Source organism: Athalia rosae, chromosome 1 (genome assembly GCF_917208135.1).
Source record: "Athalia rosae chromosome 1, iyAthRosa1.1, whole genome shotgun sequence".
Taxonomy (NCBI): domain Eukaryota; kingdom Metazoa; phylum Arthropoda; class Insecta; order Hymenoptera; family Athaliidae; genus Athalia; species Athalia rosae.
The window spans coordinates 15,196,324-15,215,346 of NC_064026.1; the positions used below are offsets into that span (position 1 = coordinate 15,196,324).

The window sequence follows — 19,023 nt, forward strand, 5'->3', positions numbered from 1 at the left end:
AATTTGAAGCTATCAATCCGCAGTGGGAAAATAATAAGATATGGATGATACAACTCGTATACTATAATTACTATTTCGAGGATGTAATTAAAATTCAGATTGAGTACCATTAATGCTTTGCGAGTAATTTGTATCGCGTAATGAACAATTACTGGACATCCTTCAAAAACAATATTCAATTGCAGGGCACGTCTGGCGCTGCGGCAGCTGCTGTGTATGAAATTTTGAACGAAAGTAATTTAAAGGGATATCGTATAATCCCTTCAGTACATAACACCTATAGTAGGTATAAAGCCAGGTATTTAATAAACGCATTACCGTACGGAAGGTTTTCAAAAAATTGCTCGTATAGTAGCGTAGTATAAAATCCGACGTGGTAGAGCTTGGGTATTTAAATTTTTCGTGGAACAATTAAATGGGCCCTACGCAAAGGGCAGGCAGTTGAAAATGAAAATACTCTAAATGGTAGTACCCAAGAAATAATCTGCAAAATCCATACGCGCCGGATCGACCCTCTCCAATAAAACTTTGTTTATTCAGCCAGCCAAGAAATATCTGAAATATACTACGTTACAATTTCGAGGAAATCGCAGGTATCGTAGGTAAAACAGTTATGTGAGTCAAAAAAAAAAAAAAAACAACCGTAGATTTTAGGTCAAACTTTCGACGTCGTCAGTTATGAACAATTTATCGAACAAAGATCAAAAGTGACGGTGATAATGTAGAGGTTTTTTTATGCAATATCGAGTAAGAATATTCTTCCGAAAAGCTTCAGAAATGAGAAAAAACAGACGGTTAAGAAATAAAATTTTTTGAAACTGTAATCGAGGAATGACGGAAAATGAAAGCATTATAAGCATATCTCGTCCTTCTCTTATTGTGAGTTTTTTTACCTTTCTTTTCCCAATGATCATGGCGTGTACTAAAAATATGCAACGCTCCGCCCACCCCAACCCCCATTCGCCCTTCTCCCCACAATTTCTAAGGGCCGATCGTACTACACGCACGGAACTCCACAGGTTGTAGAACGTAGCGTGGCTGGAAGTTGCAGCTGTCCCGAAAAATTCTTTTATTGCCCGAAGCTCATGACAAAAAGGTAGAATCTTCCTATTATCGAGTCTTCGTTTTTCATGTTCCTAACACAAACGGCGACTTTCATTCTGAGGCAATATTCATCTCGAAAATTATATTATAGTTTATAAGAATTAAAAATTATTCGTTATGGTCATTCATTAAATGCCCTTCCATGACTGACAATCTTAAAAAAGATCACAATGATGGAAAAAATAGCCCTGTCGTGGAGATGTAAATCATTTGCTTTGAATATGGGCTAAAGTTGGACGCATGAATAAATAAATTTACTCACCCGTGTATCTATGGACAGTAACATGCATAAATTGAACGACACGAGAAGGTGAAATTATGGGATAATGTAAGAACACCCCTAGGCATGCCTAGAAATAGTATAGGTGTAATAAAAAAATTATTCTTCATTCAGATGTTGAGCAAACGCTAAAAATAAAAAGTTTTGAGTATTTATTTTAGTCAGAAACAAAGCTAACGCGAGATCTTTGTTGGGAAATGAGAAGCCCTTTGCTGCTTGCCCAAAACCCCCGGACCCCCCCAACCAAAAATAAAGGACACAGATGACGCCACGATCCGAATTTTCGTGAGGAGTGGGGAACCAGTCGGATTGGACGTTACACGAAAATACTCGGGTGTGGAGTTGTAACGAGGTCTCTGATTGGCGGAAAGGCTGCTTGCCATGATGCACCGTGCCACCCGCCATAACGACATAGCGTGGTACGAGTAATTGCATTTGAATGGACGTGAAGCACTTGAATAAAAGAAACTTGTTAATTATTATCAGTATAGGTGAAGTTTTGAAGGCCGATAAGTGTTTATTTGTTGGCCGACGACCAATGGTGACAATTTGAAACAATGGAGATCGCTCAAAAGCTGAATTTCGACGCTTGTGACATCGAAGACGAAGAACTCAACATCAGCTGTCGCACGAACAGTTCAGGTTGTGATGTTGACGACGTATTGAATTCCTCAGCAGAGGATTTTGAATCCTCACCTTTTCATCAGCCAAGAAAATTATCATTTAGTGCGGCAATGGATTGCGGCGATTCTGATTCGAGGCACAAAACTCCTACAGTCACAGTTACAGGTTAGACATCAATTTTTAAAAGCATTTATAACGTTTCAGAGAATGAAATTTCGTCGGGTAATATCTGGCAGTATTCCATTATCTCGGTAGCAATAAATTTGTTACACCAAATAGCATCACTTTATCAAAAATTCCCGTTATATATACGAACAACTTTTAAAAGGATAACAAACTACTGGCAATTATACTTTACTATCAATGCCTCAATGGCTAACGTATTTATACTATACAGATCTAGTAATGCTTCAAAATAACAGTATTTGGACGTCTATGTAATGCATGGAATTATTTCTCGTGGTATGTGACAGTCCACTTCCTCAATATTGCCATCAATCGTTTAGTTCAACTCAAATAAAGAACAACAAAGACTCATCTTGGTTACAAACAATGAGAAAGAGCCGGAATCAACTTGGATAATATGCACCCGTTGTATATTCCTCTTTGAAACGTTTGGTATGAATTTATTATTGAGAAACATTTGTTGGACCAATTAATTCATACTTTCATCAATCTTGATATCACAAATACTTTCAATACAGACCATAATTTCTAACAGTATATTTAATATTTGGAGATCACTCGACTGACTTTGAAACATCTGTTTTGAATTTGGTGTAAATTAATTGATGACAAAATTATCGAGACAATTTTTACACTCTTAAATCAAAGCATACTTGTTTAACACCTGTACATACAAAATAATCACTTTTTCATCACAGAAAAGCTTTTGGAAAAATCTAACGGTGGTTACACTGTGCCACGATAATACTGAAAGTTTTGTGTACTTCTGAATTTATTGTTTGTAAAGCAATCTACGACCATATGACTTAAGCATTGTGTGTCCGTAAATAAGTACACGTCTGTCAATGACAGTAACGCGAATTATATCATCTGTTGAACACATGTACATATATTTTTGTTCACATGTGTACAATTTTCATAAAGAATTGTATCGTTCAAATCTTCAACTAGAATATACAATCTCAACAGAAAAAATGTACCAATTGCCAACATGTTAATGTACTGATTCCGTATTTCAGTTCATAATATTTCATGGTCAATTTTGTAAATTTGCACAAAACTGATTGATTTTTTTCAATAAAGCAACACATAATAATTGAATATACTGCCTTAAATATTCAATACCCATATTGAGCACACAATAGAACTAGGATCCTTGAGAATTTGATTTCCGCATATTGAATCTATCCTGAGCATGCCCTACAAGAAACTAACTTTATAATCCAGGTACGAACGGGGTAAAAATTCCTCCACGCGAAGGAGGACCTCCTTCAAGGATGGCGCTTGCCAGTAGCCCTCCCTACAAACGTGTTCGAGCACTTCGATTATTTGATTCACCAGCAACTCCAAAAACTTTAATAGAAAAAAGCATCAGTCATACTCCCTTGCCATCCAGATGCTCCAGGCTGTTTCACCTGGAAAAACCGAGGGCTGTAGCTTCGTGCTACCCAACAAAATCTGACAAACCTGCTGCCAACGTTAACCCTTTTACTCCCAATGGGATGCTGCTTACTGCTAGAAAGAGAACTAGGTCAAAACGTAGTCTTAATAGGTGAGTATTTGAGAACAACAATCGTATCTGTTCATGGCTCCGTGAAATTTAATGACAGTCTGCAAAGTGCTTGTTGATTTTGGAAAACTTGAAATTTTCTCCCATGTGAAATTCGCCCATTATTCATGTACACGTTTTGTTTCTGCAACAGCTCTCCGGACATACGAATCCCTAAGTTTGACCTCCCTGATTCAGAAGACTCGGATAACGAGGTGGAACAACCAACAAAGCGCGTCGCCCTCCATGAATCTAATATCTCCAGATACCATCAAGAATTCCATGAGCTTGAACTGATTGGCATTGGAGAGTTCGGTTCTGTGTACAAATGCATCAACAGACTAGATGGCTGCATTTATGCCGTAAAAAAAAGTATCAAACCCGTAGCCGGAAGTGTAAATGAAAAAAATGCCCTTAACGAAGTATACGCCCACGCTGTGCTTGGAAAACATCAACATGTAGTTCGCTATTATTCTGCGTGGGCAGAAGACAATCATATGATTATCCAAAATGAATACTGTAATGGTGGCAGTTTGGCGGATGTGATTTCCAACCTTCCAGCGGACAAGAGGCATTTGTCCGAAGCTGAAATGCGCCAACTTTTATTGCACGCTGCGGAGGGACTGAGATACATACATTCCATGCAACTAGTCCACATGGATATTAAACCAGGGAACATATTTATTTCCAAAGAAAAACGACTACATGCCGTTAATTACGATTCGGCAGATGATGGATTTGACGAAGAGGAAACTGTGGAGGAAGAAATCACCTATAAAATTGGCGATCTGGGCCATGTAACTTCGATTAGTAACCCTCAAGTTGAAGAAGGAGACTGTCGTTATCTACCAGTTGAAATTTTGCATGAAGATTTTACTCACTTACCCAAGGCTGACATATTCGCATTGGGATTAACTGTTTACGAAGCTGGTGGTGGCGGCGCGTTACCCAAAAATGGTCCTGAGTGGCACGAAATTCGGAATGGAAACCTGAAGGAACTTCCGCATTATAGCAGAGATCTTAACGAACTTTTAAAGGTAATTAAATGAACGTATTCCTTGTGATTTTTTTTTTTTATTATTTTTTGTCTCAATACTAAAGTTTACATGCAACTACTCTGGTCGACAATGATTGTTAACGCGTTCTGTGTTGTTACAGCTCATGATTCATCCAAATCCTGAAATGAGACCATCGGCAGTTTCGCTGATTCAACACAGGGTGCTGTGCCCTTTTGGGAATAAGACAAAGGCTCAACTCCGTCGAGAACTAAATGCTGAAAAACTTAAAAACGAAATTTTGCTGAAACAGCTTCAAGAAGCAGCAAAGTGCCTTAAGACTATTGCACCAAGTATGGGAGCAATTAATCTATCTACGAATTCTGGAGGATACAGATTGAGGCCCACCACCACTAGAACCTCATCACGGGCAATTGGCAAAAAGGTTAACCGTAGTAATAGCACAACAAATTTTTGACTATCGTTTATTAAAAAAAAAAAGTCAATGCTCGCTTAAAGCAACCACGGCACCAGGATGATGGTGCCTTGATATTGTGATATCCAAGTAACCCTAGTTAGTAAGTAATAATAAAAATGAATTTTTAACACTTAATGCTTAGTATGCAGAGTTGATATATAATGTGCCACTAACTAAAGAGAGATGAATTGCTTGTTATAATCGATGAGTTCCATGTCAAGGATATATTTATAATAAAACTGAATTTTCCTAGCGGAGACTTTTCTATATTTCACGATATTCGAATTCACACCTTGAACGTTACCTTTTTTGTTGTTCTGTTGTTCGTGTCACCTCTATGGTCTCAAGAAAACCATATCCAATTTACTTTCATATGATCGGTAAAATGAGATGATTCATGAATACGTACGTCTCAATTGTTACATTTTTCTTAACAGTCTATTTATTTTGGTAAGCAATCTATCGTCCTTGGATTCCTAACTTTTTTTTGATTCGTCACAATTTGACTCTGCATACAGTCTAGTAACTCAGAGAAGAAAAAAAGTACTCAAAAAACTGAGTTTGTTAATTGAGTTATCCATGAACTAAAGTATTTTCTATACTAAATTATTTTTCTGATTTCAATAAGTATAAGTTCAATAAGTATATTTTTAGCATGTGTCGAATATCCTATTATACATACATAGTATACATATATACATATATAAATATTATATAGATGAAAAAATTACTTCGTAGTAATGGTGCGTCAGAAAACTTTGTTTTCTCATTAAGTTTGCGATACAGAACACGAAGTTGTTTTCTGTTTATTCGAAACGCTTCCCCTTCTTTCTGCTGGAAATACAACCCAGTTAATTCTCATAACACAATCCCAGTTTTTAATTCAGCTGGAAAATTTATACGGAATTTTTTTTTTTTTATACGATGTATAAAAATCATACTGGTGGCTGTTAACTTTTTTATGGTAGCAAAAGTTGAAGGTACGTAGTGGGGTGGAATTTTTTAATAAATAATTTTTTAATTTTTTTCCTAATACTTTACAATCGTTGAGGTGGTATGATCAACCTTCGGCAAATGATACAGGTACAACAATATTCTCCCAGTGACGTCTGTGGCCTTTCTGTTTTAATTTTTCAATGATTAAAAAGAAAAATTTGAGAATTACTACCCGTATGTTTCATACCTCTATTTACTTATCTGATTTAATAACACTGTTGATTGAAAAAAAATTAAGAAACGTAAGCATGATTGTTTAAAGTTTTCATTCAACTTGATAATTCGTGACATATTTAATGAGAATGTCTAATACTACTTCCTTCAAATGTACTAGGTTACATTTTACAAAAATATTCCTTGTGACGAAAAGTATATCTCTGAATCTGTGACTAAAGAATTGTTAGTTTTTACTAAATAATAATACTTTTTTGGAATAGTCTTTATTTTTGAATTGCTCATATTGTTACATACGCAGAATTGATGGAGATTACCTAGAAACGGAATGTGTTGGTGGAGTTCTGAATGAATTTTTTTCAATGTGTGATGAAATGATTCTCACGTTACTGTGATTTACTTTAAATGGTAAAAAAAAAGAACTCACAATGTTTTACAATCGTTATTATTAATTTCTTTCTCGTTAGTTGTCTATTCTATTATTTCGTAAGCTAATTTGTACATTATAATCGTAATAATATTACACTATAAAAGAATTCACATGAAATAAGAGACCAATGTAATTGCTGAAATTTTCCAGGCAACTAGTTATGTACGTCGTAAAGTAATCCTTTGTTGTATTTTTTAGCATGAAAATGATAAAGTAACCATGTAAAAAAAGATAGAAAGAACAACATTTAACTAATAAAAAAGAAAAACAAAACAAGTTAATTAAACCTTATCCCTATACTATACAGACTAAAATCAGTTGACTGCCATTTTTCACATACAATATAATAATTAGTTCTATAATATTGTCTATCAGAATTTAAATTTTGTTTGCCTCTAATATTTTTTAATGGCCCTGCATATCACCGATAAATGTATATTGAAAAAAAGAAAAAATATGTCACAGATTGTACGTAAAATGATCTCAAAAAATTTGATAGACACGAAAAACCAACAATCACTTTTCACCAAATTTTCACCCTCACTTTCTGGTTGCCATCGACTCGTGAGCGTTCGTGATTATGATATTTGTGGAGTTCGCGATCTATTTTAAATCTGCCGCCACTGAAATAATGATTCGAAAATAGTTCCTAGTACTTGCGCTTGCGTTGAGAGTAAAGAGTACTTTTTGAATGCTTTTGGTTCCGAATGAGCAATTTTGTTTTTAGCGACATCTGTGGCGGTTTTTGCAAGAGATAGTTTTCTATCTGTGTGATCAACTGTTCGTAGGATTAGTGAGAGCGAGATTTCAGAATGGCGACCGTCTCTGCTTAGGAGAGCACGCATTCCCGCCGAGAAATCGAGTAATTTTTGAGGTCTTTTGACAATTTCTATGTGGTTAGCGTCGCGCATCTAACGATAATGATTATAGAAAATCCTGATCAGTTTAAGGTGTGGCTTACGGCTGTCCTGGAGCCACTGTAAGTAGGCCAGCTTGTCTCATTTTAGATTCATGTGTGTGTGAATCTGATATCGTAAATGATCGTACATGTGCTATATTATCGCGACTGTGTGAGGGGTGATAATTACATGTGTTGTGTCCAGCGCCTCCACCTGACCCCCGGGACCCCCTGGTGCGACGCCAATTTTAATTTCAATTACTCCGTTTTAATTGGCTACAATTTTAGGGATTCTCTACAATATCAATAAATCCTAGCGAATATCCATGATTCTCTCTTCTCTCCACTCAAAATGTCAAATCCTTCCACTGCTCCTCACCCTCTAACATTCTTCCCTCAAAACATCACTTAGTTTTTGCAATACATCCATTCCCAACCGGCACACTTTTTACTCATCAATTTCTGAGATCTCATGGTCACCGTTGTATGAGACTCCGTTATTGCTATTTAGCAATACTTTGGAAACATGAATTACCCTGCCGATGCTTTTGGCTAAAATAGTCACGGGGCTGAACCTGATTTTTATTACAACATATCGCCATTTAGATTTCATACCCAAAAAAATAAATTGCTTCCCTCGTTCCATTATCAGTGTATCTACACCAATGGTTAAAATTGTTTGAATGAATTGCGCGAATGGTTTGAATGTACACTTTGCTATGATGCGACCTTAATGTGATATTTCTCAGAAATTATCCATTGTCTACCTCCTTAAATATAAGAGGAGCAATACATATTTTTTTAGTAGTCGAGATGGAAATGTTTTGCTTGTACCATGTATTTGGCTTACTCAAATGATGTTGCTATAAAAATCACATTTACCTATGTATGTATCATAGATATCCCTATGAATGCATTTTGTAATTTTTGTATGGGCTGTTTGCACAGATGCGATGCAGATCCTGCTGCTCTAGCCAAATATGTCTATGCTTTAGTCAAGAAAGACAAAACTCTGGAAGAGCTGCGTGGAGGCATGGTTGAACAACTAGATGTATTCTTACAACAAGGTGCGTCCATTTGACACTTGATCTTTGTCCGTATCAGTTAATTTTCTAAGATGAAAACCAACTCTCATCCTTAATGTGAGCTGATCAAGTTACTGATTTATTTTACCTTTTGATAAAGTACTTCCTTCAGAATCTGGGTGCTATCACATCGATAATTTGAAATTTTTCGCTCGTACAGAAACCAAAAATTTTGTTGAACTCCTTTTCAAAACATTGGAGACACAGGAGTATGTATTACCCCCTCCAAAAGGAGCACCCGAGGGTGGTGGGACGCCGCCTGGTATAAATCCACCACCACCAGTAGAAAAATCAGTTGAAATAATTATTCCTCCACCCCCACCTGCTGGGAGCCCACCGCAGCCAACCCAAGTCAATGGAGCTACACCTGCACTAGTGATTAAAAGAGAAACAAGAAAATCTGATTCAGAAAAAGATGTCTTGGACAAAGAGAAGCGCTCGCGAAGCAGGTATAGTTCAAAGCTCAAACGACAAATTCCTAGAAACTTTACTCCAGATTTTAAATGCCAAAATAGTAAATGCTCCGAGGTTTGTATTGATAATGTTCCTTTAATGATAAAGAAGTGGGAGGATGAGATCAAGAACGAGATCGCGGTCGCGATCTTGGGAACGTGACCGTAGGAGATCCAGAAGTCGGGAGCACATTCGTCGGGACAGAGAACGTGATAGGAGTCGTCCGTGGAGAAATAAGTCACCACCACTGAGTACTAGGAGGCAGGATAGGAGGTAAGCGCTCGAGTCCTTCCACTATGTCGAAAATAATACTGGCGCGATTGAATTAATTTGAAACATCTGAGGCATACTTTTTCCAGACGGAGCAGAAGCCGAAGTACATCACCGTTACGTTCACGAGTTCGTGACGGACCTGAGCTTCGTGACCACAGGGCTCGTTTCCGAAATAGATCTCCAACGCCCCTACGATCCAGATCCAGATCAAGATCTATGGATCGTAAAAAGGTGGATAGGTCGGAGAGAAATGAACCTGGCCGTCTAGAACGACCCGACGGAAGTCCTGGGGGTGGAACCCCCACGCAGGACAGTAATCACGGAGATGTAGACATGAGACTTTCTACTACCAGTCAATCTATCCAAAGTGTTGTAGCTGTTGCTGCAAATCCACCGAATAGTCAACCGGGTACTTTCCAACCCAAGAGACGTTGCAGAGATTTTGATGGTCAGTGTGATTTCCTTGAGCAGTCTTTTCATCGATTGAATACGGAATGACTATTTAATCTCAATTTGAAATTGTGTGTGTATTTGAACTTTCAGAGAAAGGATATTGTATGCGAGGTGATCTCTGTCCGTACGATCATGGTACGGACCCGGTAGTTCTGGAGGATGTCGCTTTAAGTCGTGTGTTAACTTTTGGGCCGCATGGACCACAGGCCCCGGGCACGGTACCTGTTTCCTCTATTCCTGAACCCCCTACCGGACCAAATGGCAATGCTCCACCTCCACATTTACCACTCGCAAGTCTACCGCCCCCACACCTTAGGAATCAGCATCATTCTAACATGGGTAAATAGTCTTAATTTATACTCAGTTCATTGAAAGAGACACACAACATTCTAACGCTCACTTAACCTCGCCTAGGAATAATGAAGATACCAGAGGTTTTTTTTAAAGCAAATATCTTAAACAAATTATGTTAGTTGCATTTGCAGAGTATAATCCAGATGCTCCTAGTATGGAGCCCCGTATGACATGGGGCCGGCATCCGCCTCCAGGTCCAGGAATATATGGCCGTGGACAGCGTGAACTTATCAGTGTACCTGTCATACCCCATACAAATCCGAGTGAGATGCCACACGCTCAAAATAATCCATTGAAACGTAAACAGGCGTTTGATTTTAATCGCCTTGGACCGAAACAACGAGTAGTTCACAATCCTGCTAACTGTTCTCTTGAATTGAAGAAAGTTCCACGTAGCTTGAATAACATAACTCAGTTAAATAATCACTTCTCCCGTTTTGGTAAAATTGTCAATATACAAGTTAATTTTGGGGGTGACCCTGAGGCAGCCTTGGTCACCTTCCAAATACCATCCGAAGCTAAGGCTGCCTATAGAAGCACCGAAGCTGTGTTGAATAATAGATTTATCAAAGTTTTCTGGCACGTCAATCTCAACAATAATACAACCAGTGGAGCTATAGAGAACGTACCTCCAGGTGAGGCATTTTGTCAATAATGATTAATATCGCAAATGAAAAGAATAGCTTTACCGAAAAAGTATTCCATGTTTTGATGAAAAAACTTAAGAGTTTTGTTTTCTGTAAATTTGAGCAGGTAGTCGTCCATCGGTTAAGGAAAGACTAGGCGCTGCCATAAATCCACCGGTAAAAACTGAAGAAAATGAATACGTTCCCACTCGTCGTTCTACGGAAGAGCCAGCGACACCTACCGCAGTACCTGTGTCGCCAAAAGCACCCCCTACGCCGTCTAGAGAAGATAAAGTACTCGCGATAAAAAAATCTCAAGAGATGTTGGCTGCTAAAGAAACATTAAAAAAGAAACAGGAAGAGAAGCGGAAGGAGGCTATAAAGTTGACCGCAGATTTGCGCAAGAGGAAACAAGAGTTACTCGATAAACAGCTCGTTGAAATTCGCTCCTTGATCGATCGTGCCGAAAAGAATCCAGACCAGAAGGACGCCATAATGGCGACGATTAAAATCATGCAGCAATCTATCGACAGTTTACGAAAAGATCTAGCCACCAATGGCCAAGTAGGACCCAATAAATCTCAAGTCAAAACCAGGGAACAAACTCAAAAAGAAATTCTAGACGCTGAATTAGATCTAATGACTGCGCAACAGGAGGGTCAAGATGCCGGTGAACTACAAAAGAGATTAAATGAATTGCGAGCTCAGGCAGCTGCGTTAGGCTTGAGTGCTGGAGTCGGTGTTGGAAGGGGTACGAGACCTGCAAAAGTGACGCGAGGTAGTCACGTTTTGTCTTATCGGGGGCGGGGTCGAGGAAGCTATGCTCATGTTTCCGTAGATCATAGACCCACTAGCCTTCTTATTTCTGGTTACGAAACTGAAGAGAAAGAGGAGGTTTTAGCACATTTCCAAGTAAGTAGTACTACGGCTGCGTAAGAAACTTTAAATTTCTCTCTATTCAAAGAGCAGAATGGGAAAGAATCAAATTCATCTCCTTAAAAGAGTTTTATGACATAAAAATGCCCGGCTAAAGCCATTCACTTATCATATTTTTCAGCAATACGGTGATATAGTTAATCAAATGGTGGACGATGCAACCCCATCGATTGTAATCAATTTCAAATCAAGGAAAGAAGCGGAGGTCGCATTGGTGAAAGGTCGTACGTTTCAAGACAGGTTATTGTCCGTGACCTGGGTCACAGGGCACCACTTACATCGTGGAGGTGGGGCCAACGCCAATGTCAACGTACCCCAACCCGCTCGTTCCGAACAAGCACCGCCCACCGCTGACGAAGAATTAGAACTAGAAGTGAGTCTGCTGAACATTTCTGATAGTAACGTGCGAAGCTTTCGTGGAGATATGGTGTACCATTTTCAGAAAGCAGTTTCTTAACGAACTTTGTTTTTCGAATTTTCAGGGTGCTGCGGAGGCTCTACTTTTAGAAGAGAATGAGGAGGAGGAGGAAGAAGATGGGGAGCCACGGAGTTGGAGGCGATAGCAGCGTCAATGTCCTCTGTGACGAGATGTCCATACCACCTATAAAGTCACAGCGGAGCCATATGGCAAATTCGGTGTACGTTAAGCACTAGTGCGATCACTGCACTGAGATTTGATGTACTCGATACCTTGATTTTGGCTAAAAAGAATCAGGCTGCAGACATTATTGAGTGTTATACTATTTGTTATATTAAATATACTGTGCGCACCATTACAGTATTTACTGTTACTGTAACACAGGCGCACCCAAATAGACTACCACTATGCAAGTTTTCAGAAAACAACTAACCAAAATTATCCCATTATTTGTAGAATAAAATCGCTATGTTTTGTATGGGAAACTCCAAACAGTGTTGTAATTTCTGATAGTTTTTTGTTTAAACCTTGCCCCCTTTGTGTGGGGCTTATACGTACGGTAATTGAATAGACAAGTCAAGTCATCGCAAACTTCTATCATTCATCAATACTGTTGAACATGACTAGCCAACTTATTAGCGCATTATTTTACGTCGGTACTTCGTGATTTATACATGCGGCCTGCTTTTCATAACAATGGCATCTCCTAGAAACTATTACCGACGAATCGAATTTATTTTTCTATTTTAATATCCTAATTTTATAACTTTTTATGTTAGATACTTCGATAAGTTTCAGAATAATTATTTGTATCATTTTAATGAGACGGTAGTTAAGGTATGATACAGAGTAAAGGTAAGCATGATGTAAATATGATGTAGATTAATTAATTTATTTTTCATATCTAGAGCTAGATTGTTCGGAAAATATCACAAAGGATGTCAAGACTACAGCCGTTGACCGTCTTTAGCCAACGCTAGAGTTAATGCTTACGCCTCATTAATTAGCGAAATACTAAAATACTTGTATCTAAATAGCTTATTCTGGAAAATTCTAAATTGTCAAATACTCGCCTATGTAATACTAAATAGTGCTTCAAAATTCTCGGCACTTTAAGGACCTTTGGAACCGGACTTCGAACGCGCCTCTTGCTATATTGGTAGATTGCCTTATCGCGTATGGGCTTATTTCTTCTACACCAAAAAGTGATATAAAACTACATCAGCACGTATCATTCTGGTCCTCTCCATAAAGTCTGGACACATGAGCAAGACCCTTGATAGCAAAACGAATCACCGATGCTTGATCTTTCCACTGTACACTAGATGTATCTGTTGCAAAGATCCTTTAATAATAGTTCTATTTAAGTGAGTAATTAGTTCCTACCTAAAATTTAATAAGATGTAAACTGGAAAAACTTCAATATCGCATACACTCACCATTGAGAACTAATTATTTAAAATCGACGAGTCTCTATCGGAATTGCATACCTATATCATAAATATTTGTAAACTTGGTAAACTTTTTTTAGTAGATTAGATATTTCACCTCTAACAGTATTAAGCCATCGCCGGATAACTTCAACTTCATCGAACAATGAAATAAGCAAAGCTGTGTTACGCTACGCTATTGTAAAGAGTTTTGAAATTGTAAATTACGAAATGCATAAATAGTAGTGAGCTAAGTTCATTACGTAAAATTATCTATTATTGTATTACCTTTGCGTATACTGATACATGCTACATTTGATCGAGGATACTTATATTATTCTTACAAATTCATGATTCTGAAATTTCATCGATCACTTCGGTTGTAGTATGTTTGAGCAAATGCGTATTAACTCACAGTAGAATAACCATTGAAATTCAATTAGTCCACTTCTACTGTTTTTGCTTTGTGGGTTTGAATGGTTTGCTTGAATGATAAAAATTAAACGACGCCTGGAACAAATTCGTATACTACTGGTTGTATTGATTGTGGAGTTATGCAGATTTTCGAAGACGTGAGGAGAGGTACTCTTGCATCTAACCCCTCGCCTCTTGCCCTTCGTCAGGGTGCCACCCAATTAGCCAGAAGACTTCCTAGCAAAAGTTGTGCAACTGGTAAAACTGAGAGTGGCAAAGTGATCGAGGGACCATGAGCTGATCCGTGGTAGGCTCCTCGGAGAAGCCATCCTCCCAATCCAACGGACTTATGTGTCGTAGTGAACAAGGCAGCCAGAAGAACACGTCTTGGTAACCATCGAGAACACAGTGCCCAACAAAGCCAGGCAACGATGAGCTGCTGTATGCAAGCTGAAAACCACAAGTGTTAACAGCTCAACATTTAGGATCGCGAAGTAACTAAATTAAATATTTCGTGCATTTCTTCACCTATGAGTACGCAGAGTAAAATGTCAACCGCCTGAAGAGATGATGCGTCTGCTGATAAGGCATCGCAGAACCAGTGATATGCAGTTAACAATAAAGCTGCTTGCGGAACCCATGCTGTCTGTAGTCCGTAACAAATGTTCAATTTAGTAAGAGTGGGCTGCAGAATAGCACCAACTCCCAAGGGTATCACGGTACTCAATAATAACTCTCTCACATTGATGCCAACAAATGGTGCGGTTGATGCACCTAACTGAACATCACAATAAATTTGGTTGTGTTCTTTGTTACGCTTTATCATTTGATTCATGATAAATCACACATTGTTGTCTCACCATCATGTATAACAAGAATGGCGATAGGAAGAATCCAACAAAATATGATATCAACGTTGTAACTATACTGGTCGGTAGATCTGCATCTGCTAATCGACTCAATACAAGACCTGTACTAAACGGGGGTGGCATACAGTATAATACCTGGAATAGATCATTTCAAACACGTTGAAAAATTATTAAAACGTGGCACTGGTATACATTTATTTTATTGACTAAAAAAATTGAGCGCTCAAAGCAGCATTTAAACTCGTACCTCCATCCCTTTAAGGAGCCAAACGTTGACTCCAACGTATGTTAAGAGGCTTGTTCCGACTCTGATCAATAGAGGCATCAAAATGTACACAAAACATAGCACAAAAATTAGAAGGTATCCGTTACTTAGTGCTATGTAGAGTGAACTTGGACTAAAAGATAGTCCAGCTTCTAGGTACGTTAAAGGCACAGCAAAATACCAAATTGCCAAGTTTCCATTCATCACTCCTGTAATACATACGCTTCAAAATCGATTGAATCTATCTAGCTAGGTGATCAAAGCATCAGATGAAAGCAGCATTCGATGAATGAGCTAAGATTCGTCCATTTAGCTGTACTTGACCATAGAAGGGTCAAAATATCAGGTTCTGATTGAACCTACCATTTACCCCTCCAAAATCAGGTCTGAATGATGCTAACAGCATACAAAGTAGCATCAATGAGAAGAAACCATAGCGGAATACAAGCTCGTTCTTTTTTTCACGTTTACTCATTGTAAGATACTTCTTGGAGCATGTAGTGCTGCAAAGCTGACTCTCGCATCTCTCGTGCAGTTAATATTAGATGCAAAACGTTATTTGACGCCATTTACCTGAGAGCAATCAACGATTCGCAGAATAAATGTTGAATAAACCATGTAATCAATGAATGGATTTTCTAATTTAGCAGCAGGGAGATAAGTATAACACATTTGTTACCCATGTATGAATATATTCTATGTATCACTACTATGTATAACTATAGCTATAGTGCATAATAATGAGGATGGATTTAGATAAGGAAATAATAATGAACGACGAAGAATTTCAATCGAACTTTAGTCAATTGTATATTTTACAGAATTGTAGTACATTCTTAAACAGACGTGATAAATAAATTATATAGCAAGCAGGGAATAGTTAATACTAAATATCCTGAGAATAATAGTAGCTTAGTGCGGAATATGATGTATAATAAAAATTGCTAATGTAAAACTAACGTGTGAATAAAATCTATAAAAAGTGATTTATGAAAATATGTTCTTTTTCTACAAATCAATGATTGCACATGTACCGTAATCAGCACCTCGGGGTTCACATTTTTTGAGCCCGAACGACGACGCACCAAGTGCACATCGCACTACTGTCACCTGTCAAAAGTGTGAATCGCATTCCTACCATGGATTCCTACTGTGACGAAATTCTTGTAATGCGGTGATAGAATAATTGCAGATCCACTTTTTTGTTCAATTACTTTTATAATATAGAGAATCGACGAAAACCAGGGCGAAATCCAACGGTCTCCATATTAATTTTTACTATTTTTTGGAGGTCGCTGATAACCATCGCGGTGGACGCGCCTGAGCGTAGAGCCGCTAGTCGCGCACATTGTTGGAAAGGGATGAAATTTGAAATACGGCCGAAATCCCATTCAGCATCTTGAATTGTCGGATCACTGTTGTTAAACATGGCGGCCGCCGTTGCTCCTAGTACGACAAAAGATGTCACATCATATTTGAGCCAAAAGCAAAACGTCCCGGATAAAGAACTGGCCGCGGAATGGGCACAACTTGAAGAACTTCATAATAAAAAGTACGTAAACACGGTTTGTCCTAAACAAGAAATAAATGTCGAAGAAATATTTTAACCTCTTGTATCATCCCGGTGACTTGCAGGCTTTGGCATCAGCTCACACTGAAATTGGAAACCTTCGTAGAGAATCCCGCCCTACAGAAAGGGGATAATCTTGTACAATTGTACAACAATTTTTTATCAACTTTCGAAAATAAGTGAGTATTGACACTTTTTAACGATCTCATCATATGGGCTACCATAACCTCAATTCAGTCACAGGTTAATAACCTCGCAGTTGAACCCATCCAAACTCACGTATAATCACTCCCACCTAAGACGAGTTACCATTTACGGGGAGATGAAGTTTAATTTCATCTATTTTGTATTTGCTCATACGAAGGACTAACCTTGACAAAGTGCATCTCGGCTAGATCAAAACTACCACAAATAAATACTGCACTTATAGTTCCAATAATTTTAAAGACATACTTTCTCGCTTACCTAATCCAGGATCAACCCATTGTCGTTGGTTGAGATTTTGGCACATGTTATACAGCAGTTCCAAGATAAACAGGAGGCCATCACCTTCTTGGAAAAAACAGAATCGAAAATAAAAAATAATAATGAAGCGGTTGCTCTCTGCAAAGTTCTCAGCGGACAAATTCTCCTTGATAAGCTCAATGATCAGGATAGAGCAAAGAAGGTCATCGAAGACGTAGAATTAATGCTCGACAATGCTGATGGCATCACGACTGTTCATGGAAGATTCTATTTGTTGGCCAGCAGGCTGTACAGACTGCAAGGCAAACACGCAGAATATTACCGAACGGCCCTCAGGTAAATATATTGGCTCATAAGTTGTAATAGTCCAAGTTTCATGAAATTAAAATATTTCCAAATTTGTTTATTTTTCGACTTTTTCCGTGACAGGTATCTTGGTTGCATAGAATTAAATACCTTGAGCAAACAAGAGCAGGAACAACACGCATTTTTCCTTGGCCTTGCTGCCCTATTGGGAGAGGGCGTATACAATCTCGGTGAGCTTTTAGCTCATCCTGTATTAGAGTCTCTGAAAGGGACCCCGAACGGCTGGCTAGTTGATTTGCTTCAAGCCTTCAATGCCGGGAATATTGCGGCCTTAGAGAGAACCAAACCTCAATGGAGTAAAGTGGCCGATTTAGCTGCACAGGAATTGAAACTTAGGCAGAAAATTTCCCTCCTGTGTCTCATGGAAATGACATTCAAACGGCAAGCGAATAACCGGTAAAAAAAATTTCACGGCCATAAACGAAAAATTGAAAGTACCTCCAATATATTCAACTGGATAGTCCAGGATTGCTGTTGATAATATCTTTTCTCCCATTTACCAGACAGCTGACTTTTGCTGAAATTTCCCAAGAAACGCGGTTGCCTATCGGTGAAGTCGAGCTCCTTGTTATGAAAGCTCTTGCACAAGGCTTAGTTCGCGGGGCCATTGACCAGGTGGCTGCAACAGTAAATATGACTTGGGTACAACCACGAGTTTTGGATCGTGTGCAGATAGCAGGGATGGTACAGCGATTAGAGGGTTGGTGCAAGGACGTCAATTCGATGGAAAGTCTTCTCGAAAATCGAGCATCTGAGATTCTTACTCTATAATGTTATGTACCAGAACTTCACCGTATTCAATGGGAAGACACGCAATAGCAAGGCTTAAAACTTGATGATATAATTGGTGACATTACCGTCGAACTGATGACAGTTCGGTTCATTCATTGGCCATTGATTCTAGTAACAATTGTAATAACGAAATTCTTTCATTACGTCTTCAAATATTCACGGCTGTCTGTGCGTAACAGAAGTCCAGTTTCAGATATCTCAATAGTAACACTGCCATCTGTTATTTGTCAAATCGATGACAAGTTTGGTGCACCACTGAGAAACCCACTAAATCTGCTATTGAACACGGTATATCTGATAAGTAATGCTAATATAATGTAAGTTGATGCGAATGCAAAGCTGCAAATATAGTGATGCGGAGTGATAAACGTAATAAAAATTTTCAACGTCTTCGATGTATTGCTCGTACTAGGTATCCTTATTTTTTCTCATGTGTGAAGGTTAATTGTGTGTCAATGTATGATGAAATGGAGTTAGTGCCAAAATCATCAAGTCTATTTTATAACGATGGGATCCCCCCGTCAGTGTCAGCTGTTCATG

At 38.4% G+C, this 19,023-nt stretch overlaps 4 protein-coding genes across 7 annotated transcripts; 3 read left to right on the top strand and 1 right to left on the bottom strand.

The window, feature by feature from the left end:
* Nucleotides 1–381: 381 nt before the first annotated feature.
* On the top strand, nt 382–7,089 carry LOC105690476 (wee1-like protein kinase). The gene is made up of 4 exons (XM_012408263.3): nt 382–2,173; nt 3,422–3,746; nt 3,898–4,780; nt 4,902–7,089. Exons 1-4 carry the CDS (start codon nt 1,942–1,944, stop codon nt 5,214–5,216), a joined length of 1,755 nt encoding a protein of 584 aa, XP_012263686.1. The 5' UTR covers nt 382–1,941; the 3' UTR covers nt 5,217–7,089.
* A 512-nt stretch (nt 7,090–7,601) lies between these two features.
* On the top strand, nt 7,602–12,797 carry LOC105690474 (RNA-binding protein 26). Of its 3 annotated transcripts, none has more exons than XM_012408258.3 (10): nt 7,602–7,795; nt 8,663–8,781; nt 8,960–9,248; nt 9,361–9,525; nt 9,612–9,973; nt 10,069–10,317; nt 10,452–10,967; nt 11,083–11,870; nt 12,016–12,267; nt 12,377–12,797. In XM_012408258.3, exons 1-10 carry the CDS (start codon nt 7,737–7,739, stop codon nt 12,455–12,457), a joined length of 2,880 nt encoding a protein of 959 aa, XP_012263681.2. In that variant the 5' UTR covers nt 7,602–7,736; the 3' UTR covers nt 12,458–12,797. The 3 variants fall into 3 exon arrangements, with proteins under 3 accessions (XP_012263681.2, XP_012263683.2, XP_012263682.2); XM_012408260.3 differs by having other exon boundaries at nt 10,464–10,967; XM_012408259.3 differs by having other exon boundaries at nt 7,603–7,795; nt 11,086–11,870.
* A 382-nt stretch (nt 12,798–13,179) lies between these two features.
* On the bottom strand, nt 13,180–16,459 carry LOC105690478 (sodium/bile acid cotransporter 7-like). Of its 2 annotated transcripts, XM_012408265.3 has the most exons (6): nt 16,325–16,458; nt 15,654–15,863; nt 15,273–15,499; nt 15,017–15,160; nt 14,685–14,934; nt 13,180–14,606 (listed from the first exon to the last, which is right to left on the bottom strand). In XM_012408265.3, exons 2-6 carry the CDS (start codon nt 15,763–15,765, stop codon nt 14,362–14,364), a joined length of 978 nt encoding a protein of 325 aa, XP_012263688.3. In that variant the 5' UTR covers nt 15,766–15,863; nt 16,325–16,458; the 3' UTR covers nt 13,180–14,361. The 2 variants fall into 2 exon arrangements, with proteins under 2 accessions (XP_012263688.3, XP_020710651.2); XM_020854992.2 differs by lacking the exon at nt 15,654–15,863 and having other exon boundaries at nt 16,325–16,459.
* A 244-nt stretch (nt 16,460–16,703) lies between these two features.
* Nucleotides 16,704–18,873, top strand: LOC105690477 (26S proteasome non-ATPase regulatory subunit 13). Its single transcript, XM_020854991.2, has 5 exons — nt 16,704–16,842; nt 16,926–17,039; nt 17,335–17,661; nt 17,755–18,087; nt 18,195–18,873. Exons 1-5 carry the CDS (start codon nt 16,718–16,720, stop codon nt 18,460–18,462), a joined length of 1,167 nt encoding a protein of 388 aa, XP_020710650.2. The 5' UTR covers nt 16,704–16,717; the 3' UTR covers nt 18,463–18,873.
* Nucleotides 18,874–19,023: the final 150 nt, after the last annotated feature.

Bases quoted from the DNA above. Each gene is read 5' to 3' on its own strand.
- LOC105690474 (XM_012408258.3), top strand. From the start codon at position 7,737: ATGATTATAGAAAATCCTGATCAGTTTAAGGTGTGGCTTACGGCTGTC. The intron at 8,782-8,959 runs GTGCGTCCATTT...TCGCTCGTACAG, and splicing joins AGATGTATTCTTACAACAAG to AAACCAAAAATTTTGTTGAA. The intron at 10,968-11,082 runs GTGAGGCATTTT...TGTAAATTTGAG, and splicing joins TATAGAGAACGTACCTCCAG to CAGGTAGTCGTCCATCGGTT.
- LOC105690476 (XM_012408263.3), top strand. From the start codon at position 1,942: ATGGAGATCGCTCAAAAGCTGAATTTCGACGCTTGTGACATCGAAGAC. The intron at 2,174-3,421 runs GTTAGACATCAA...TTTATAATCCAG, and splicing joins TCCTACAGTCACAGTTACAG to GTACGAACGGGGTAAAAATT. The intron at 4,781-4,901 runs GTAATTAAATGA...GTGTTGTTACAG, and splicing joins ATCTTAACGAACTTTTAAAG to CTCATGATTCATCCAAATCC.
- LOC105690478 (XM_012408265.3), bottom strand. From the start codon at position 15,765: ATGAGTAAACGTGAAAAAAAGAACGAGCTTGTATTCCGCTATGGTTTC. The intron at 15,500-15,653 runs GTAGGTTCAATC...TATGTATTACAG, and splicing joins TGATTTTGGAGGGGTAAATG to GAGTGATGAATGGAAACTTG. The intron at 14,607-14,684 runs GTGAAGAAATGC...TGTGGTTTTCAG, and splicing joins TTTACTCTGCGTACTCATAG to CTTGCATACAGCAGCTCATC.
- LOC105690477 (XM_020854991.2), top strand. From the start codon at position 16,718: ATGGCGGCCGCCGTTGCTCCTAGTACGACAAAAGATGTCACATCATAT. The intron at 17,040-17,334 runs GTGAGTATTGAC...TACCTAATCCAG, and splicing joins TTATCAACTTTCGAAAATAA to GATCAACCCATTGTCGTTGG. The intron at 18,088-18,194 runs GTAAAAAAAATT...CCCATTTACCAG, and splicing joins AAACGGCAAGCGAATAACCG to ACAGCTGACTTTTGCTGAAA.